At 40.2% G+C, this 23,748-nt stretch overlaps 1 protein-coding gene across 9 annotated transcripts in view; it reads left to right on the top strand.

Annotated features, from left to right (window-relative positions):
* Nucleotides 1–23,748, top strand: part of cspg5a (chondroitin sulfate proteoglycan 5a) — a 53,980-nt gene that overhangs the window by 24,688 nt on the left and 5,544 nt on the right. For 2 of the 9 annotated variants that reach the window (XM_038710558.1, XM_038710563.1), the window contains exons 3-5: nt 11,201–11,389; nt 18,924–19,002; nt 23,170–23,226. In XM_038710558.1, the coding sequence (XP_038566486.1) occupies nt 11,201–11,389; nt 18,924–19,002; nt 23,170–23,226 (325 nt within the window). Of the gene's footprint in view, nt 1–11,200; nt 11,390–18,923; nt 19,081–23,169; nt 23,227–23,748 lie in introns of all 9 variants that reach the window. The other 7 variants (XM_038710559.1, XM_038710562.1, XM_038710557.1 and 4 more) reach the window with 7 other exon arrangements.

The raw sequence follows: 23,748 nt of genomic DNA, 5'->3' as shown, positions 1-23,748 counted from the left end.
CCCGCAACACTAGACAGATCAGGCCGTGTCCTGCCTTAAATATATTCCACACACCACCTGTGTTTATATTCTTTCATTTACTTTTTAATACAGAACTATGGTGGGCTTTGCAAGTTCTTATTAGGATTACATCCAGGTAACTATTTCACTTTGACTCATTGCTGAACAGGAGACTGTGCCTGTGCAGTCGCCTGTTTACGTTTATATTCAGAGAGAGCAGCGATTGCAGCGCGTGTCGTGCAACTTCCTTAAAATTATCTTTTAAAAATCTCCACTGGCAAACTTCAGAACCTAACAATATTGAGGATTACAATATATCAGCCTTTGAGTGGGCATGGGGAATACAAAGGTTAAACAGAAAGCCTGAGTTACAAAATGGGGTCGTGGAGTTCAAAGGATGTGGGCAATTACCAGACAGGAGGGTTCTAATGAAGTTAAAGGACACTGTGAGTGTACAAAGCATAGTAGCAAAAACAAGGAGATCTGGAGGATGGTAAGAGAAAATACTGAAGTTGGAGTGAAGTTTTCAGTCTGAGCTATCAAACACACCGACAGAGTCTGTGTCAGTTGCTATTTTCACTTCCAGAGACTGTGGCCAAAACATTTGCTGCAAAAACACTCCAGTGGTCAAATTTACTCGAATAAAGTGAGACAAAAACACACCTTTATGACAGCTTTCATTTTGTTTGATTTGTTAGAACAAACACACTGTCATTTTAAAGGTATCTGCGGCATCTCAAGCACTGACTCTCCTGTCCCTCTGACAAATGGGATCTGACAGCGTCAGCATCGTAAATCGCTTCCTCCTCTGGAGCTGTAGGACTAAGGACCATATTCGGAGAAACAGATGAGGAAACTGGGGGTGGAGAGGAGCAAGGGTGTGTGTCAGGGAAACAGAAAGCAAGGACAAAAGAGAGAGTGTTTTCATTCTGAATGTTTGTGGCAGAAAACGTCTGATATTGAAAGAAATAGAAAGCGAGGGAACTGAAAAGGAGTGAAAGGGTTATAGAGAGGAAAAGAAAGCAAAAAGCAATCAACAGGAAAACAGGAAAACAAGTGGCAGAAACACAGAGAGAGAAATGAGAGGTGGACAGGGAAAATGAGAGGAGGTGGAAGAGAAAGTGAGTGAGAGTATGAGTCAGAACTTTATAACGTTTGCCAGTATGGAAACGGCTCGGCCGAGCCAGGTTGAATTTACTGTGTGTATCTGTGTGTGTGTGTCCTGCAGCTTGATGTAATTAAGGGAAGTTTTGAGCACCAACAGCAGTTTGTATCCATTTTAGATTTCATGACCAAATCATGGAAACAAACTCATATACTCACATTCACACACACCCGCACACACACGGGATTATGGGTTTATTAGGGATCACTTCCAAGTCAAAGAGCATGGAATCAGGCCAGAGGTCAAACACACAGGAGATTTACGACGGCTGAGAAGGTCGGGACAAAAGATGCACACATGCAAACACACAAACACACACACACACACACATGAATACACACAGACACACGGTTTGTTTTTGCCAAAGGTAGTCTGGCCTCAGCCTGACGCATTCAATTGTTGATACACACACACACACGAACAAATTTGTTTTTGGCAGTTGGACACCACACACATGCAAACAAAGATACATGTAGGATCATCAGGTTTTATTGATCTTTATGTAGGCAGGGCTACAGGGTTTATTGAACCATTTCAGTCCGTGCTTTTTTGTCTCCGTCTTTGTCTCTTTGCCAGCCTCAAATTCCTCTGTTTTACGCTCTTATTTTGAAAGAGTTGTAGAGAGGAAATTGTCTGCACCAGATTTATCAATATGCACAAAGAGTGGGGTTATGGTGTTTTTCCCTGAGCTGAAACAAAATCATATATCACATAATAGAACCAGGCAATATTGTACTTTACATTTACATTATTATTTACATTTGTATTATAAGATGGTATATAAAGTCAATACACCTAAAACTACACTAAACTGTTAAATGATAACTATTCTCCTACTTCACATTGCGTAAGCAATTATAAACAATAAGGTGTGCTGATAAATGAAAATAATGAACATGGTGGAGGCAAAGAAACATTTAGCAGCATATACTACAGTGGCATTTCCTTCACAGCCCATTATTTTTGATATTGGGACACCTCAGAATGTATGATTACCATTATGTCCTTTTACCAGATATTGGTAGTTAACCACCAATATCCACTTTTTAATTTTTTTTAATAATTTGGTGCAAGATGAAGCCATGTGTCAGCATTTCCTGAAGGCAACATGAACATATTTCCAGCTTATATGCCGTATTCCTGTCAGGGTCAAAGGTTGAGGAGCTTTCAATGAATGCAGTCCCTCGATGGCTGATGGTTGTAGTAACTGTGAGCGAGGGCCACATCTGCATTCCAGTAATTGGTTTGCGGTTTATGTTATTGTGAGTATTCTTCTCCAGGGACACAGCAGTTTATTTAAATAGGTTTTGGTCACAGTCGTGTTCATGCTGATTGGGTCCTTTGCAGTGTTAACCAGCCTCTCTTTACATATGATAGCCCAGGCTGTTGACAGTAGAGAGTAAATGGGACAAGCAAACAGAAATTACTAATTACTAAATTAGGTTGTACTATTTTGCTCTCCACAAATATGAAAATAATTATTTTGGATGGTGCAAGCGAGATACTTTTATTGGGTTGTAGAAACTGTGTTTCAGTGTTCAGCAATCTTCATGCAGCATCACACTCCTACGGTACAACACATTTGTAATCATTTGTTCATAAATACATACTTTGTACAGTTCTCTCTTCTTAACTTCCCACTCGGCCTAAACCCTGGAAAAATTACATTATTACGATGGTTTGAATTGGTCAGATTCAATGCCAAATGGAGAACAGTGATTATGTCGTCATGTTTTCAAATCCCTTTTCAGTTTTTAAATTGAGGGATTTAGCTTTACTGGCTGATTGAATGGAACCATTTTCTCCCCTCTGTGGTTACTAATAAGGTTATAATGGTTCCATCTGCATAATGGAAGCCAATGCAGTGATTTTTTACTTAAGCTGGTTTGTTTTTAATATGGTGCAGAGGACTGGATGCCACAGGGAAATCTAATAGGATGGCTGATGAAAAAAAAAGCATCTAGGCCTAAAAAGATACAATAATGTATGTGTTTTCAGATGGAGGTGGTCTGGAATATATGATAAATTAATTTTTCAGCTTGTCTAACATCAACTGCTGAATTGCCAAAACTTTCGAACATCATGAACACAGTACAGCATAGACATCCAGTCTTTGGTTTCATTTTTCATTTTTCAACTTCCTAGTGATGAATGAACCTCTTCACCAACCCCAAAAGGGGAAAGGGGCAGAAATGTCACATGATATGATCTAAGAGGTACAAAAGTAAAGTCACAAATTAAAGTTAGAATACTCAATTTTTTTTTTATGGCCCAAAATTTTGATTCTCAGTACTATTACTATAAATCTTGTAGAAGCATAATACCAATTACTGTCTAAAACCAGCTGAATGCTCAACAGAACTTCTAGCTTAGTAGTTCCCAATTTTGGCCTTCACCCTTTAAAGCACAGCAATGACTCAGTAACAGTCATCCAAAGAGTGCTGTTTCCTATTTGCGGGAAATCATTTCTTGCTATCCATTTAATATTATTTTCAGAATGTCAGAATGTGCTCATTTATTGCAGAGTCATGATACGTTTTATTTCAACCAAAGAAACATTGAAGTCATGATCAGAAACCAACACATGAACATTGGAAGGAAATAAGGTCACTTTGCCAATAAGTACTTCTAATCACAGGGGAGAGGCGTTTCCATCCCAGTCATCCATCCATCACAGTTCAGGCAGACAGGTGTGTTGTGTAGCAACAGTGAAAAAGAGCACATGATCTGAAACATCTCCTTGCTGGATATTATTGATATATAAACTCGCATAATGTTGCAGAGTGTATAATAGGTGTCTGGTAACGCTGTACTGGGATCAGGCTTGTGAGGTACAGGTGAGCAGGAGTTTCTCACGTGTAAAAGCTTAATGGCATTCAATCCTGTTTTAATTTATAACCAGTTAGAGACTCTCAGTGACTTCCGTGTTTTGATGACAGACCAATAAGAATATCAGGAGGAGAATGTTATTTGGAAAATAAGCGACAGCGGAGCCGGTTCAGTTGCTCCTGGGACCAACTCAGTTTACATGTAATCTGTTTTGAAATCACAGTAAATCTATATTGCAGAAGTGTTTTATTGAAGAATTAAGCAGTGTGCAAGGGGACATGAAGACATCCGGCCCTGCTGAAGGTTTTTCTCCCACATTGGAATTTGGTCTTTAGAGGTCTAATTAGTTAAAATACTCTGGTATTTCAATAAAGGTTTAGAGAAAAATAAATGAAAAAATATAATGCAGAAATGTGTTTCCTCTTTTCTAACATATTAATCATCTCCATCTCCTGAGATTTATGTTTGAATTAACTACAGCACATCAAGATTAGAGCATTTCGTAAGACTACAAAGTATTAATTTACAGTATCTTGAACTCATTCAGTGATGTCCCTGAGGGGGGAGCTGATGAAGTCACAGTTATTTTTATCAACTCCAACTCAGTCAGGAATCTTTTTCTAATTGAAACAAAACAACTATAAAGTTTTATCCTCTTTTTATCGTTGTCTTTCGTTATATTTTCCATAAAGTTGTCTAACCAGATGGGATCAAACTGTGTGTCCACAGTCTCTCCTCGTCTCTTCTGTCAGCATTTTAAAAATCAAATCCAGTTTTTAATCCTGCCCTCGACCTGACCAGTTGTTGTCCTTCCCCTCCCAAAGCCCTCAGCATATAAGAAAATTACCCACATGAGGTTTTGTTTTACTGACAGAATCACAGCTGATGTTTTTATACTCCAAACTCGTGATAGAAAAGAGTTTCCAGAGGCACAGAACCATATGTCTACTGTCCTCTGCTGCTCTTTTATCATCAGATCCACCTCTTTCTGGGTGCTGCTGTTATGAACCAGTGTTTCCTTCTTTCTCACTCTCTGCAGTTATTGCATAAGAAAATATGATTTGCTTCAAGGAAGAAATGTTAAAAATAGAGTTGTTTTAATGCAAATATAAGACTTATGCTAAAATATTCAGTAAACACCCCGTTGTGCCCACTCCTGTCTGTCCAGATCCTGCTCTTTTGGATCTGGCCTTCTGTTTGTTTGCTCGCTAACCTTCCAAAGACCTTGATGAAATACATTTCTCCCCTCCCTTTGTTCTCTGTTCATATCGCAAAAGAAAATGTGCTTTCCCTTCACAAGTTTGTCCATTTGTTAGTCAAACGGATATCTCTAAAACCTTCAAAATTTCATTGAATGAAATTAGTTTTATTCATATCTGCATCTAGCAGTCGTGTCTTGGCGAGCCCTATGACAATTTACCAGTGGGTCTGATGTCTCCGTAGTGTTTTAAACATAATATCTAGTAATTATTTGTGTAAGATAGGTTAGTGAATTGAAATCTAATATTTATTGTACGACCAAATTGTTTTTTGCCATGCCTCTGTGTAGTTTTGGCTCCTTATGTGTACAGATCATGCTACACTTAAATACATATAAATGAAAACAAACAGGAACGTTGTTGTGTAGCCTTCTGTATGTATACAAACTTAAACCTGCAAAACTGATTTTTCAGCAGTTAAGGTCAGTCTTCTTTAGGCTGCTGAGGGAAATATCTGCTTCACTATGTATGTTCATCATCTAGTCTCTAACTATGTCTGTCTTTTGGGCCTGAGCTGGTATCGTACAGTTATGTTATAGAGCTTTTTTGTGACGCTACAAAGCTCTATAAAGCCGAGGGGGGCCGCAGATTCATGCAATACATTTACATTTATTCATTTTGTCAACGCTTTTATCCAAAGCGACTTACAATTGCTATATATGTCAGAGGTTGCACGCCTCTGGAGCAACTAGGGGTTAAGTGTCTTGCTCACAGCAGATTTGAACCTGGGTCTCTCACACCAAAGGCATGCGTCTTATGCACTGTGCCATCACCACCTCAATAATTCTCTGTAGGCCATTTGATACATTGAGAAAAATATCTAATATAGGATGCAAGTTCAAACTTTACATTAACTATCACACACTACTGATCATACTAGAATAACTAAGACTTCAGTGACAAAAAGTTTGACGTGTATTGAATTGAGTTTGTAAGAGGGTACGTGGCCTCGCTTTAAGCAGCACTTTTGACTTCTTGGAGTTTGGACTTCTTCAGTATTTTCATTTTGCAAAAATACCTACCACTGCTTGTCTCCTGCTGGCTATTAGCCCTTAACTGACTAAACCAACTGTCTGTCTGGAATTGGCCTTTCACCACCCCCCTCGTCTCCTTCCTTCTCACCCTCCATTACTCCTCATCAAAACCAACAGGGGGTCTTATTAGAGGGCCACAGCCCCATCTGCGCCATTGTCACCCTGTGTAAGTTAAAGACTCTCTCTCTCCTTTTTTCTGTATGTCTGCCTCTTCCTCTCTCGCCCCAGCGGGCCAACCTAATCAGGTAAATATTGAGAGGATTAGTTAGCCCTTTGTAATGTGGCTCAAGCCACCCCAATGCTAATTCTGCTGTATTTCTGCACACATTAAATGTGGTTGCGGTGGCCTGCGGCGATGGAGATAACGACAGGTTCAGGAGGGAAAAAAACTGTGCTGTGGGACACAATGGGAAGGCATGTTGGACGGGTGGGCGGTTTTACAGGGGAAGGAGAGGAAAAGAGGGAGGCTGGTGGACACATCGCAGCCAGAGGGAGATTGTTTTTTAATGTTTAAAAGAGGTTTGACAGTGAGAGTTTTTTGTCCCTGATTTGTCGCTGAATTTGATTTCTGCTCTGAGCAGCTGCCCTGAACGTGAGACCTTTGGAGAAGGAAATCCAATTCTAAATATTCTGTTCAAATTTCAGCCAAGAACAATTTCCTCTTTTGTGTGCTTGTTAAACTAGGTTCCAAAACATCTTAATGGATATGCTCATTCTGTAGTTATTTTATTGTTAACAGATCCCACGAAAAAAAATAACTTCAACAGGAGAAAATAGTGCATTTGTGAGGGAAACTTTTCAGCTGAACATTAATACCCATATGGTACCCTATAGCTCCAACAGCATGTCTATCTCCAGAAACTATGAATGAATAGCAGGAAAAATGCTAAAAATACAAACTCACCAGCTTATGTGACCAAAAAGCTGGGGAAAAAGTGGCTGCTGAGCAGCACTCCAGCCAGGGAGTAAGGAAGGTGTCCTGCACTATATATGATCTAGTACAGTCCTGGATTGGGGTAGATGCTCTAGTGAGTATTTACAGCAGCAGGGTGGTGTATTTGGGATTGACTAAACTAGTGTGTGTGTTTATAGAAATGAAGGAAAATGTTACCCAGTGTGATGGAGTGGCTCATTGATTTGCTATGGAGATTTGTGGGAACAGATCAACAATCCGTGTGTCAATGTATAATCTGTAAATATAAAACACTTCCACAAATCTAAATATACATAAAAATAAATGGCATCTGCAAATACTCCAAATTCTGCAAATTCCACAAATAAAATAAAAAAAATTGAATACTTTAAATTAATTTTATAAATGAACATTTGTAAATATCTTCTGGTAATATTTACATCTGCCCTGCGATGGACTAGTGACCTGTCCAGGGTGTATCCCGCCTTTCGCCCGATGTAAGCTGGGATTGGCTCCAGCCCCCCGCGACCCTGTATGCATGATAAGCGGTTGACGATGAATGGATGGATTGAATATTTACATCTCTCAGTGTAAATACATGGCCGTTCTGCACAGACGTTACAACTACATTAGTAAGTGCACACTATTACTAAGATTTTAAGTTTTTTGTGACTTTTACCCATCTGAAAGAGTAAAACGAAAAATACAAAGGATGAGTTGGCTGGCTGTTAGTAGCTAGATAATTGCCAACTGAAGAGGCAGGGCAAGCCCACCTCTTTAGGGACCTGAAAGTTGTCCGAAAGCATCCTCATTAACATAATTAAATAACGAAGGCTCATAGAAAGACTGCATGCTATTCTCTTACTTTGAAATGCAGAAATGTCATGAGCAGCACATGCTACCTGAAAATGGTCAAAAGTCGTCCGATGGTTTTTTGTTCAGACAGGCAAATTAGAAAATGATAGCATGCTAACACGCTAAACTAAAGCATGCAGCATTATCAGCTTGAGCCTATTAGCATGCTGACATTAGCATTTAGCTCAAAGCACCGCTGTGCCCCACTGTGCAGCCCCACAGTTTTAGGACAATAATGGAGCTCTATGGCACAGATGAATAAGATATGTAGGCTTTGGATACACCAGAAATGCATGGTAGTACAGTTCAGCTCAATTGTTTTCTTATTTCTTTACCATTACAAGCAAACCAAAACATTCACCTTGGTCCTCCTAATGTCAAAAATATAGAAGGAAAAAATCTTTTGCACAAACTGAAAGCAGAGACATGATTAAGCTGGAGGAGCTTGGCAAAATGCAGGAGGGAGGAGGAGGAAGTAGAGATGGGAGGGAGGAAAGATGGGGAAGGTAAAGAGACATTGAACAAGAAAAGAGATTTTCAAGAAGACAAGAAGCGGGAGAGAAGGGTGGGGAGGGGGGGAGGGAGGGAAGGGAAATAGAGGAAGAAAGAAAAGAAATGGGAATTAGCCGCTAAAGCACTGCTGTGTCCCTCTGGACGGCTGAGCGAGGATGCGTGTGATGGAATGACATGTCAGCGCCGCATCTGCTCCGTTTGCCGCTCAGCTGGGTTGCCATGACGACCAGCACATCCTCGCTCGCCTTCTTCCTTTATGCATCCCTCTCGCTTTCTATTTGCATCCCTCCTCCGCCCTCCCTCCCTCTAACTCTGACATACATAAACCTCTTCATTGTGTGAATGTTGAGTAGATTGAAGTCTACTTGAAAATGTGACATTGGGCATCGTGCCTCACTCTCTCTCTCCCTCTCTTTCTCACATATGCCCACACTCAAAATGTCTTCTGGCTCGTTGTCAGCGTTCCCTTCAGCTGGCAAAATCAAAGCACCAAGGATTCAAGAAGGATACAGGAAATCGGTCGGTGAAAAGAGTCTGCTTTGCATGTAGAGAATGTCGGCGGAGCAGCCATACGCCCCGACACCTATTCATTTCATACCCCCTCAACTGTGTGTGTGTGTATACAAACAGTTAATTGCTTTGTCATTTGTTAATGAAATCTTTTCTGTTTCTAGCGATTCACCCACTTTTAGAGTGGGGGAACATAAACTTAGAGCTTCTGTGGTCATTTTGGTTTTAAGTGAGTATTATGACCCCCGGATGCTCAAAACCCACTGAAACAACATCTCTGACATCTATGAAAAATACATGAGTAGGATAACAAGTTCTGTTTCCTTCACGCTTGAAATACCATTGGCAGTTTTGTATTTTTACTTTGTGTGTATCTACGTTTGTGTCAGGCAGTTTGACAGCCCTGTGGTCAAAAAAAACAAAGAGTTGACTTTCTTTCACGCCCATAAACCTACAACCTTAAACTGGGTAGTCTTCTTTGACAAAAAGACTTCAAGCATGAAAGTAATGTTGACACATGGTAGAGATACTGACTGACTTCTATTAAGTATAAATATAGGAGAATGATCTTTTAAAACATTGCATAATGATAAATTATATTGATTGAATTTTTCAGCCTCCATCGCCACAGAGTTAGTTGTTGCGTTAGTTAGTACAGAAAGAAACAAGACAGGCGTGTTTTTAATGGAAACAGGTCCTACGGTCACAGAGCTCCACATTCTTCCACTCATGTGACAGTGAAACAGTGTCGCTCACCAGAGTTATAGTCTCGTTAAGCGGTGAAATAGATTTGCCATTTGACGCGCCAAACAGTCTGTAGACAAAGCCATCTGCCTCTGTCATTCATGTCCCCGGGCGGACGCCGTACTCTGCCAAATGGTTACGGAGGGAGTCTGGGACTCAGATGGCGGCTGTGTGTGTTTTTGTGTGTGTCCACATATGTGCCTGTGATGTACATCTACATGGATGCCCATATGCATTGTGTTAGCTCTTATAAACGCAAATGTCTTTTATGATTGTGTTGACAGAGTTGTGTGTTTGTGTGTGTTTGTGGGTGACATCGAGTGTGTTTATAGATGGAAAATGCCCCGGGCCCTGTTTTTCTTTTTCACTTTCTATTTTCAGACGCACAAAGTGAAGACATTATCCTTTTTTTTGAGTAAAGCATCATTCAAAACCTGCCGGCGATGCTTCCATCCTGCGAACACGCCTGGGGATGATTACTTCACAATAACAAGATCTTTGTAACATGCAACATGTTGTGAAACATCCACAGGTTTTAGGGCTTCACATGAAAAGCCTTTTCAGAACCAAGGCAGGTAAAGCAATATTATGTAAGATTTGGCGATTTGGCACCCACAGTCCACAACTTTGCTAACACAGCCAAACTTCAAGCAAGTGTGACAACACAAGACATAATAATATTACTTACTAGTCCAACAGAAATTTGTCTTTCCAACTTTTATTTCAAAAAGCACTTAACAACATCCGGCAGCCACTCTCTTTTTTTCCGTCTTAGCTTCCTCCGTCAACATCCTCTTCTGTGTATTTGCCTTTGCCATTAGCTAACGCAGTCCAGTTATGTTGCCCGCTCACCCGGCTCTGGCTCAACACCAGCGCCGCTCTCCACCATCTGTTTGATGGTAGAAAAGTTACATAATGGTGCTTTAACTTCAACCAGGAAGAGAAATTAAATATTGAATGTTCTAAATTGGAAAAGGGAGGTGCTCAAAACAAACACAACTGAGAAATTATTGCTAGAAATGTAAAAACTGACACGCTTACACACGATTTACTGAGTCTGAGTATCTCATGGAATCACTAAGGTGTTTTACCAAACTAACCATTTCCTCTTTTGTTCTATTTCTCTATTTTCTTTCCTTTCTCCCTGTTCACAACTCACTGCACTTCACACTTCCCACCTTTTCATCCTCTCTCCACATCCACATCCCTACTTTGTTGCTATGTTTCAAAACTGTCATCTACCATTTCTTTCTACTGTTTCTTTCCTCTCAACCCCAATTTTCTCTTCATCTTTCCTTCCGCTTGTGACTTTATCCCTTTCAACGTCCCTCCCTCTGTCCTCTATTCCCTCTTCTTTCTCTCTCTATGTCTCTTTTAGATGTAACGTCCAGGATTACATCTGGCACAAGGGTGCTCGCTGCGAGTCGGTGGTGACCGAGTTCCAGGTGATGTGTCTGGCCGTGGGCGCTTCAGCTCTGGTGGTCCTGCTGCTCTTCATGATCATCGTCTGCTTTGCCAAGAAACTCCACGTGCTCAAGACGGAAAACAAGAAGCTGCGCAAGCGCAGGTGAGGCTCCATCAAGAGTCTGAACTAAGTGATAGCTTAATATAAAAAACTGGAGACTTCATCTTCCTTGTTTATTGGTGGATTGGGTCATCCTGCCCCAGCTAGGAAGCATTATTCACTCCAGTTCACAAAGAAAAAGTATGAAAATATATGGCTATTTAGTCTTTTGGGGGGGCTATACCATAATAGTTTTATTTAGGGAAAAAGAAGATCCGAATCAGTAGACTAATTTAAGTTTTGTCTAAGTAATCAATCAAACAAAACTAAAAAGTAAAGTCTTTAGTGCTTTGCTCAAAGGCATTGTGGTGCAGCAGATTTATTGTCATTCACCCAGCAGACACATGGAGTCTAGGCTGCGGTACATTACTCTCATCAATGTTAAAGATTGAAGTAGAAAGCTTTGTTTCTGTGGCTGGCACTGCCTCTGGGCCAAACTGCTGCCCCGGCTTGTGTTTAGTGTGAAGTTTAGAGAGTGACAAAGACAGACCGGTCGATAGAGAGAGAGCAGAGGGGGGAAGAAGTGTCTTAGAATTAAAATCTAAAGGCTAAGCAGATAAACCAAAAGCTTTAAACCCTCCCTGAAATTTAATCGACATGTCAGTGGTGTGTGGAAATAAGTCTTGGACAGGGAAAATATTCTTGAAGTTGAAGAATAAAAAGAGTAAGAATGTGGCACATATGGTATTTGTGTTGTGAAACGTGTTGATCAGATCCAAATGTCAACAGCAATCCATGTTTAGATTCCAACAAGTCGTCATACCTAAACAACAAAGTCGACTAAAGGTAGTATGAACATTTTTCTGATGTGGGCTCTGACCAGTTAAACAAAGACTTTTTACTTTTTATTCCAGCTTAGGCGACTAAGAGTAGAAATAGACTGGGGAAGGATGGTCTTCATGGTTGAATAGAAACACTGACTCGGTGCAGTAGGAGACTGTTTTGTGTATATATGTATATTTATTTATATTTTTTCAGGTTTAACATTCCTGATTTACAGCATATCAGTTTGATTAGTTAGCAGTTGTATTCTTTTGTTGAAGTCTATGTGTTTAGATGTGTGAAAACAAGGCTAAGTGGAAACAAACGGACAATGACCGTGAGCTGGCAGGATCAGGGAAGCTTGAATACTTTTTTGTAAAATGTCAGGAGAGCTCACAGCAGAGTAACTCTTAGTCATTTTATAAAGAGCGAATGGTTGAGATTTGTTGAGGGAAACATTAAAGAAGAAAGGCAGGAGGAGTAAACGACAGCATCGTCCTTCACAGGAGCAGTGAAACACGAGGCTGTGGAGGCTTTCGTGCCCTGAGCGCAGGAATCATTTTTCACAACAATCACTTCTTCTCACATTTTCAGGCAAGAATGACTCAGAATGATTGAAGCAGTAGTGGTTCAGTGCCTTGCTCAAGGACATATGATAGGAATTGAACCTGTTTGCTTCAGCTGCAGTTCAGTCATAACAGTCTAACAACTGCACAGCTACAATCACAGCATAGTTTGTCTGCACCAGTTTTATTGCCCTCATCACGTAAATGAAAAGGCTAAAAAAAGCACTTGGATTAGATTTATGTCCATGTTTATAGTGAGCCTGTTTCCTTTTGATCAACAAAGTTAATCTTATTAACCTCATTTTAACGTTCAACACTGAACCAAATTTGTAAACAGATACAAGCAGTCGGTTGTAAAGGTGACGCTGCAATTAAATCATCCCTCATTTGAGTTAGTGACAGCAAAGATGAGGATAAGGAATAAGAAGAAGAGAGGGTTGATGAGGATGAGGAGGGTCTGTGTGACAGAGGAGGTTGGGTTTGGGGGGGGGGGGGATGGGCAACAAAGAAAAGAGCCAAGGACAGTCTGAGGGAGGAGGAGGGGATAGGATAGATCCGCTTAAATAGGAAGCGAACAAGTGAGGAAGACAATGAAGGAATGCAGGAGGGGACGAAGAAGGAGGGGGGCAGAGGGAGGGGCAGCACGGAGAGCTGATGGTGAGCAGCCGGCGGAAAACCAGATGACAAAACAGATGAGCGAGGCAGAGGGAAGACGAAGAAAAGCCGGTGAACACTCTCAGGAAAAGGGGTTCTGTGAAGGACCAGGAGAGGACTCTGTAGTCTGTTTAAGGATAATTATTTAATGAAGGATATTTATTGTAGATGATCATGCTCCATGGATATGTAAAAAACCTTTTAGAAGGTCTGAATGATTCTATGTGGTGCAGTTTCTTTGGCCAGATGACTTCACACACAACATTGTGACATGTGTGCATGTATTCAGTAGAGGGAGGCAGAGAAAACATGAAAATAGAGGTGAAATTAGCATAAATGTTTGCATTTATTCAGCTCCCCACCCTCATAAGTCCATACTTACCCTTCTTTGTTCCACCTGTCATTTTCCCAAGAGTTCATACATAATAATAATGAAGGTGACATTTTCAGAAATGTGTAAAATTCAATTATCTGTTTATTATTGAGGTCATAGTGAAAGGTGGTGTAATACTGGACTACATTATATTGAGAGGTGTTTCAAAGGTTTTGTCTGACCTCAATGCTAAAACATAATTGAAATAACACCTATATGACAGTGACAAAAGACTAAACATAATAGATATCATAAAAGTAGACTTAATGGCAACAGTCGTATTGGATTGTTCAGGTGTATCCATTAAGTGGTGTACATTATCCTACAGGGTAAATACAGCACACAGACTAAATATTTAGGTATTGAAAAGTATGATGTGTATATGAATATGCACACATATTGTATAGCATCAGGGTCAAATGCTATTAGATATAGTAGGACCTTAACAGTGCTCCATCAGCTGTGGCCAGTGTTTCTCATAACACCAAGCTGATATAGTTCTGAATATGACATTAATGTTAATACAAATAACCATTTAATAAAGTTTGAAATCTTCCCAAAAGTATTTTCTTTCTAAATGTACTGTTTTCTATGGTTTAACCATGAAAATCAGAACAAAATTTTTGGTATGTTCAAAGGTAAAAGACTGTGGCGCACCATCAAATAGCCAATACCTGTAGAGCTTTCTGCCATAGGCCTTCCTTTGCTCTGTGCCACCTTCTTTTAAGTAAACTCTTTTAAGAACTTTCTATAAATAAGAGCCAAATTCTTTTCACTTGTTTGAACAATACAACTCAAAAATAGAAATAAATGACGTTATAAGATGGAGGCATTTTGCTGTGTTATTTGGAGGTGGAGAATGAAACTCTAGAAATGAATTACTATGTTTTTTCATTCATTTTTTAGCATTTAGCATTTTTGCTTTACTTATGAAATATGAGATCAATTGAATCTCTACAGCCTCATCTTAAAATTAATGAACCTCAAAAAAAAAACTATCACCGGGCATTGCAGCAGGCACTGCATGCAAAATGAAAGGTTGAAAATAACAGTCATATATATGATAAAATGTTCTAATATCATCAAATTGATTACAGAACCATTGAAGGACCCTTAGTGTGAGATATGTGGAGAGAAAACAACTATCCGAGGGAGGTGGACTGAATATAAAGTGAAGGAGAGAACGAGAGTGACGGACAGATTGAAACACTGGATTGAATATAAAACAGAGTTGGAGGGTGGTTCGCCGTTGCTTTGCCAATGCCGGTGTTTTAGCAATGATCTCCCTAGCAACAGAGCTGCCGTGGATGCACAGCAGCGATGCAAATGTGAACCGAAGGACCAAATCCTCAGCACCAGATCCCACGCCGCAGGGTCTATACTCGATGTGGATGGTTATCATGATAGTCATGGTGGAGGAGATTATGGATGATGAAAATGATGGTGAGGAGGAAAAGTGGTACAGTCAGTGGCAGCCTTAATGCTAGCTAGCAGAAATGTGAAAAAAAGAGGAGAAAAGGGTGATGTCATTGGCACTCTGGATCCAGCTGAAAGTAGGGCAGTCTGAACAGGAGGGGGAAGGCAGGGAGAAACAGGAGGAGGCGGGGTTGACCTACATACAGCTGTGCGACCTAAAGGGTGTGTGTGTGCGTGTAGCGGCAGGGTGCAGCATGAAAGAGACAACACAGCCTCATCAAGTGGTCGGCTAAAAGAAATCGAAGATGAGCGAGCAAGAGTAGGAAGAGGAGGGTAACAGATAAGAGGAGTAAAAAGGAGGGCAGGAAGAAACGGGAGGGGGGGGGGGGGGGCGACGGAGAAACTGTTGCAGGAGAGGAGAGAAGGGAAGAGAAAGTGAAAGAGAGAAACAGGGACAAGAGACTGGCTGGTTACAGAGAAAAGAGCTCAGTGTGACACATTCAGAGGAGTGTGTGTATGTGTTTGTGTCCGTGTGTGTGTGTGTGCTCTGCTGACAAGGCTCATGTATACAAGGGACTCCCACACTTCCCCATCTGCTGTGGGTAATTGCAGTCGCAGTGTTTCTCTGCCGCAGTCAAGATCAGACCCAAAGTCCTGGTCAAAGATAGAGGGAGGAAGAAAGAGAGAGCGCAGAAAAGATGTATGAAGTGCAGACCGGCTTCATCACTGTGGTTTAGGTTGAAATGACAATTCATTCATTCATGCTGGGGAAAATGTGCACACACATAATTTTCTGGTTGTTATCGTTTATTGTGACATTCGTAACGTAAACCGTAGAAATAGTGCAATCATTTTATAAAATAATCTACAAGGAACGTACCCCTCCATGAATATGATTGGCCAAAGCAGCTTGTCAGATGATTTTAAATTGTTGCCTGGTGACCATGCATTGGGCTACATCAACGCTTTCTTACCAAGATGTAGATGAGAAGACTGATACTACTCATGTCTGTACAGTAAATATGAACCTAGGGTCTGCAGTTGCTAACTTAGCTTTAATAAAAGTGAAATTAGGGGGAAACTGCCAGACTGGCTCTGTTCGAAGGAAACGAAAACACCCACCAGCACCTCTAAAGCTCACTAATTAATATGTTGCTTGTTTAATCTGTATAAAAGCCAAATAATAAAAATAATCACCATTTTAGAAGTAATATGTGTGGGACTATTTTTTGGTAGCTGGTATTTTGTGTCCACAGAAACAAAGCAGAGTGAGAGGTCCAAAGCTGGTTTGCGGTATCAGAGTTTGAGATCTCAAGTGATGATGGGAGAACAGATTTCTCTGTCTCTTTCTTGTCTTTACCTCGACTTTCATTGTCCTGTCAAAGCGTTCATGAACTATAAACATGGAAGCTTTCATGAGGATCAGAGAGACTGGCACAGGAAGTAGATCATGGCATCTTTAACTATAGATATGACAAGGTAGTGAAGAGATGAGAAGGAGAAACGTAACGAGATATTTGAGGACGGCTGATGCTCTTAAAATGTGCGTTGTAAAGGTTTATATGGGTGGGAGGCAAATGACAGCCGTTTCATATAAGAGAACGAAGATTTGCGCGTGCGACAGAGGAGACAAAACTGTGACGCTCTTGTCAAAGTCATTGTTTCATGCAGTCCCTGAGACAAACATATCTTCCCTTTGAAAAGTCTGAGACGAAGAAGAAGAAAGAGGAAGAAAATCAAAGAGTTCACTCTAACTCAGTCAAGAGGGAACTCCCAAAGTTTGCTGCTTCCCAGACGAGATAAAAGGAAAGTCTGTTCATCTCCGTCTGTTTTAAAGTGGTACACCAAGTTTTCATGAGTCTGTCCAGTTGAACAGATTAGATGGTGAAGGACAAAAGTACCACATGTGTCCCCAGAGCATCATGGTGCTGAGCAGAACATTTCAGTAACCAAAAGGTGTTTCTTCTCAGATTAAACATTTTATAGAACCAAAGTACCAGATACTTGTAATTCTGCTAAGTAAACTTTTTTGAAAGTATTAGAAATTTTGAGTTGAGTTTGCATGCACATTGTGTCAGCAGGGATATTGCTACGTAGCTGTTAAAAGTTTAGCATCTCATGCTAGTAGATGTAATAGTTTGCTGTATGTGCCATTTATCTTAAAGCTAATTTAAAGAAGTAGTTCAACATTTTGGGAAATACTTTGACTTGTTTTGTGCTTCTGCATGGCCCCTAAAACATACAGTAATAAACAAACAGGACAGGACACATAATACTACGTTATGCTCAGTAGTACATCACTTACACCATTTCCAGAAGCAGTTTATATTAGACGAGTTATAAATAAAGGAAGGTGTTCAAAACAGAGTTGGGAAGCTTTTTTAGCCAACTTTTTATTTCATGTAACCCTTTTTGTGTTTAAATTCTATGTGGTAGAACCTTACATTAAAAAATGCTGATTAAAAATAAGTGGCAGACAATTATTGTTGTACAGTCTTTTTTTTCTGCCATGGAACTTCCATCCGTGTTTCCGCACTTCTGACCAAACTTCCATCAGTGGTCTTTAAGAAACAGGAAACATCAGTGTGAAATGCCAGAGAGCAGGTCAGGCCTGTTAGATTATGTGCATATACCATTAGAGAGCTGTGTATATATTTTCAAGTACTGATTTGATAGGGAATTAATGACATATTATCTTTCACCACAGAAGATTATTTGTATTGACATCCTCATCACTTGTCAACTGAGAATCTGTGTATTGTTTATTTTTGCGTCTGCTGATAGCTGTTAGACACAGCAAGACAACAGTGGGTCAAATGTGAGTCATAGTTTAGCCTCTTTGGGGACTCGAGTAAGAAGCGGGTCATCTAAATCTGATGGGTCGAAACTTAAACATTTAGATCTCAGTTTGTTGCATCACAGATTAAATGTTTGTGTTGCTGTTTTTTTTTCTGTTTGCCAATTGACAAACAGAAGACGTGAACTTGCTGTCTAACTAATGCTATTTTCTTGCTTTTTCTCCCCCCTCCTTTTTTTCTTCTGACAATCTTTTCTGTCTGTCTTTTCTTCAACAATGTAATCTTTTTCCTAAATTTGTCCTTTTTCTTGCCCACGTTGTCCTTTCTACCTTACCTTTTCTCTTTTATCTCCATTTTGTGTCACCATCCCATTTGTTTTGTTGTTTTTGTCTCTTCACCTTCTCCTTTTGGATTTGCTTAACTTACTTTTCTCCTTCTCTGACCTTGTGGATCTTCACCTGCAAATCTCACGTCACCCCCATCTCTTCCTTCCTTCCTCCTTCTTCCCTTTCCTCCTGGATTCTTTCCAACACTGTCATTATCTGGACCCCCACATCCTCTTCTCTTACTCTCTTTATCCTCCTCTTTTTCCCCTCTCTCCCCATGCTGTGCCCTTTATTCTGTTTTCCATCTTCCTTGTCTTGTTGTCTTACTACTTACTTACCTGCCTCCTTCCTTCTCCTTCTTCCTCTCTCTTTTCCAAACGTCCCTCTTCTTCTAAATCTCTTCACATCTTCTCTTTCCTTTATTTCAACCTTTTCAAACTCTTCTCTTTGTTTTCTTTTGACTTTTCCATCTCCTCCGCTCAATATCTTCCAAATTCTCTACATTGCCTCTTCTCCAACTCTTTCTTCCTTTCCTTCAAACTCTTTCCCCCTCTACTTTCCCCCCACACCATATTCATTTCCCTCATTTTCTTTTCCACATCTTCTCCTCCCCCACCCCCTATTCCATCTTCCGACGCCCAGCAGTAAGTACCGGCCTACATCGGAGCAGCACAATGATAATTTCTCGCTGTCCACCATCGCTGAGGGCTCCCACCCAAATGTAAGGAAACTGTGCGACACCCCTCCTAACGTCCCTCATGCCCGTGCATTGGCTTACTATGATAACATTATCTGTCAGGTAACGTGGTTCTCGCCTCTCTCTCTCACCCCTTTTTCTGCATCTCCCCCGTAAACCCTGCCCGGGCCCCCTGACTCCCACCTCCCCTCCCTCTAATGCATGGGCATGAGTATTCTCCGATACTCCGAGGTGTGCAACGCTAAGGAGGGAGATGGGCGGGGTCAAAGTGCAATCAAGGATGGCGGGAGTTTTCTCAGGTGGCGATGGAAAAATTAATGCAAGGGGATAAGAGAGAAAACTATGGGATACACATAAGCATATTTTAGACATGAAGAGCAGATCAAACCTTGATTTCTGACTGTCACGCATTTTTATTTGATTGCGTTTCAAATCCTTAATCACTCATAGAGCATGTTTTAGTCAATTTTCCACAAACAACTTTTTCTAGAATATATATGTCTATGAAACCTGCTTGAGTGACAAGTTTTGATAATAATATTTTAATCTGTTCAATATTTTTTTGATTAATCAGTTGTGAAGTTTATAAAATGTCAGCAAATAGTGAAAAATGCTCATCACAATTTCATAAAGCACAAGGTGACATTTTGTTTTGTCACAGGAATGCCAGTCCAATCACAGTCCAAATCCCAAATACATTCAGCCTTCAAGTGGTTTAAAACACCAAATTCTCACATTTGAGAAGCAGGAGCAACAAAATATTTGTCCCTTTTCCTTGATAAATTACTAAATTAATTGATAACCATTTCCATTGACAAATCATTTCAGCACTAAAGACTTGTCAAGTATGACTTTTTGTGAAATTTTATTAAGGTAATCTTGCTCTGAGGTAATGTAGACATGTCAGATCAGCATGTGCTTAAATTAATAATAAAATAATGCAAACTTGAGGTTCACTATGATGTATCACACATAAGCACGTTTCAAGGATCTGCAAATTGATTTTCATACCGAAATGGCTATTAGGAATTATACAGAATACATTGGAAAATGGACAGCAAAAATGCGAAGTAGAAACCTGTTGAAACCAGAAAAAAACACAATGAAACAAAAAAATATTAAAGTTAAAGTTAGTTGTTATGAGGATTTTCAAACACAACATATAGAATCTATATTGTGTGTAAGTGTATAAATGCAAAGACATGTATTCAAATGTACGTGTGCAAACATACATACACACAAAGCGTTGGCTACATTCATAACCATGAAGATGTATCAAGGGTTGACTGGGAAATGAAGTGACATGAGTGGGCTTAATGAGCTCTTGATCTTGATAAAAAAAAATAGACTAGAAAAAGAAAAATGCATTTGCAATCATACTTTAAGAGGGGAAAAACACTTGAGTGAGAACCTTCTACTTTTAAAGCGGAAGGGGCACAGGTGCGTATCTTAATGTGAAAAAAACAGAAAATCGATTTTTTTTAAAAGATAGGTAGCACAAGAGAAACCACTCTCATGCCCCTTTCATACTCCACCACACAGTACCTATTGACAGGACAAAGTAACAAGCTACAAGGAGCGAGTGATTCAGCGAGTGAGCCCTTTCAGCATGTTACCATGGTAACGTGATGGCTATTGAGTTTCTTAGTTTCATCATGTTTATTGATTTAGTTTGCCTAGTTTATTGCTTCTTTATCCTATTTTGAAGGTGATATATATATATACATACATACATAAGAGATGACAAAAAAAAGTGAAAGAGTGTTTTTTTTTTTCAAGGTTAAGCATGTCACACAACATCCTACTACTTTAATTTGACTGAACAGTGTCCAGGAAACACTTATTTGCATGCTGACAAAGAGAAGATGCAGCCTAAATCAGCTCAGTGGGTGAATCAGGGCACTAACATAGCCAAGGTTAGAGGTTAAATTCCCCCTGAAACTATGCAGACTGAACATTTATGGAGTGTCCTCACAGTGCAGCTAGCAACCCTCACTATAACTTTAAGAGAAAACTCCCACAGTCCTTTGCTGCGACCCCCCTACCTGGTCTCTTTCTAACCTGCTCTCTCTTTGATCACCTCTTGCATCGGTATGTCATGGCATTCCTGCTCTGTCGCTAACATGCGCCGCCCGGTGGGCATGTCAGCCACGCAGCTCTGCTTCGCTATCTGTTTACAAATCTGTACTTATAACAAAATGTCTGCTTTACTTGTTTATCCTGAAAATGGGTGGGGAAGTGGGAGGGATTGATATGATTTTTCAAATATGGTTTGTTGTGGTTTTCTGGGGGGAGGTAAGGGAAGGACAGATGTCACAAACAGGTAAGCTAAAGGTGTGGGTCATTTGTGAGAAACGGTCGGGTTGTCAGGATAAACATCTGAGATGCAACGCCTCTCTGCTGCCTGCAGGCGGCAGCAGAGAGCCGACAGGGGTCCCACTAACTGAAGCATGGGTAGCTAGTAGCGGTAACGCTATCGTTGTAGCAGCATGGGTAGTTCTAGTGCTACAAATGAGGTAGTTTGTTTTGATTTGTTTTGTTTTTGAGATGTGGTACCACCCTCTAACAACTCCATCAGTAGTTTTATTCACTTGTTAAGCTACAGCAACTAGTTGTTTCTCTATAATTCTCATTTCATTCACACTAGCTCAACAGTTTTAGACATTTCTGTAGAGGCAAGTGTCTCATTTTAACCACAACCAAATACCATTTTCCCTATCCTGACAGACAAGAAATCCCAAAAGAGTAATAAAAACATTCATCATCACCTCTATCTCTATATCTCTTAAATTTCAACTTCCTAACTCAATACCACCTACACATCCCAAACCCCAAAATGTCCACTCATCCACTGGATTGAATAGTATTTGTAAATATTTAGAAATGTTTGTTTTAGCACACTTAAAGGTACCCCATGAAGTTTTTGACCACTAGTATGGCTATGGCTCATGGGTTATGCACAAGGATGCACATGCAGGCCTCAAGTATTTGCACAACTCAACATATATTTCTACTGACATTCACTGATTGACAGAAGGAGTAATGTAGCAATGCTACAGAAAAGGCAGGGATGAAGACTGAAAGCTAGTTAATGTGACAAAAATGCACTCACACATGTTTGTTAGGCATCAAGGATACACTCAGTATCTTTGGTGACAAACAGTGAATGTGAACATAACTTTGTTTACACAAAAACTGCACAGAGTACCTTTAAATAAAAAAACAGGTTGGGTGCAGATAATGCTTATTTTGCATCTGGTTTCAGGTTGAAAAATCCTCCTGAAAATTTGGTTAAAAAAATATGTCAACAAATCATTTCTCTCCTTCTGCTCATAATACACATTTGCGTAGGTGGATTCTGATTTTTAGTTGACACTGACAGATGCTCCACTTGTTACCATTTATTACTAGTAATAAATGAGTACAGTCAGTCTAAGGAAAGTCATAAAAACATCAGCTTGGTGTAAGCTCTGTGACTAACAACCTGTTTTGGCATTATCTGCATGGTCCAGATGTGGCACACTCTGCCCTCTTGTCCATCAATTCAGCCTAAAACAAACAGAACAGATTACCAACTACTATTCAGACTTGGTTAATTTTCTAACATGTGTCCCAACCACATACAATCTCACTTAGACATATACAGTTGGTTTGCCCAAGCCAAAAACCATACCAACTCAAAATTCCCTCCCCCCCAAAAAACACTACTACTACTACTACTAATAAAGCAAATAACCTAAATCACCTTAATAACTAATATCCCTGTGACTGGACACCATAAATATCCTAACCTGTATTTACCATGGTAACACAGAATAATGGCCAGGCAGCACTAGAGAGTTGGTTTCTGCCTATCAGATACTGTAGCCAGCTGGGAGTATCAGCTGACGTCTGACAGGAAGTCTACTACTATTGGTCTCCAACACTCGATCTCTCTCTGTCTATTTTATCTGTCTGCTTCTATCTCCTTCTGTCTGCCTCCTCTTTCTCTCTCCATCTTTCTCGCTACTTAATCTCTCTGTATCGTCTCTGATCTGTCACTCCTCCCACTCATCTTCTGTCTTTCTGTCCACTTCGATCAATCTCTCTTCATCCTCCGGCTTTCTCTGTCCATCTCGACCTGTCTTTCTCTGAGGATGCCTTGTATGGTTTTGAGGAGTATAACCCTTTGCCCCATCCCCCTCCCCTCAGAAAACCATGAGCAGATACACGTGGGAGTGTAAGACCAAAGAGGAGTCCGACTGCGAGGTAAGACCAAATCCCAAATGTCAGATAGTCCCGCCCCCCTCTCTCACCTTTCCAAACAGCTCTCTCATTGTTACTGTGGCCCTGTCAATCACCCTTTCTCAACTCTCAGTGGATCAAGCCAAGTCTTACCCCCTCCCACCAAATAAACAAAAACAAAAAAATAGATCATAAAAACATCAGAAAGATCCGCACACCTACTACTGTCACCTACTAGAACCCTGACTTATTACATAATTCATTACTTGACTACTTGACAGGAAATCAGGTTTACCAATACTTTTTGGTAGACATTTAGTAAACTGAGCTCCAGTTAATGTCCATAATGACGCAAACTAACACCAGCGTGGAGCTCAATGTTTACTCAACTGCTAATTGTGCTTTTTCTTTGTCAAATTATCATCTTGTAAAATAAAGGTAAGACTGTAGCATTTGAGTCAATTTGTTTGTAATGCAGCCTCACACCCAAAAGGACACAGAGTTACATGTAAGCCCCTGCAGAGATAAAACCATGAAAACTGTGTG

This window comes from Micropterus salmoides, unplaced genomic scaffold (assembly GCF_014851395.1).
Source record: "Micropterus salmoides isolate LMB-PRFRI ecotype aquatic unplaced genomic scaffold, ASM1485139v1 Ms_hic_scaffold_11, whole genome shotgun sequence".
Classification (NCBI taxonomy): domain Eukaryota; kingdom Metazoa; phylum Chordata; class Actinopteri; order Centrarchiformes; family Centrarchidae; genus Micropterus; species Micropterus salmoides.
The sequence above is the reverse complement of the archived record's forward strand: the minus strand, read 5'-3'. Positions and strand labels throughout refer to the sequence as shown.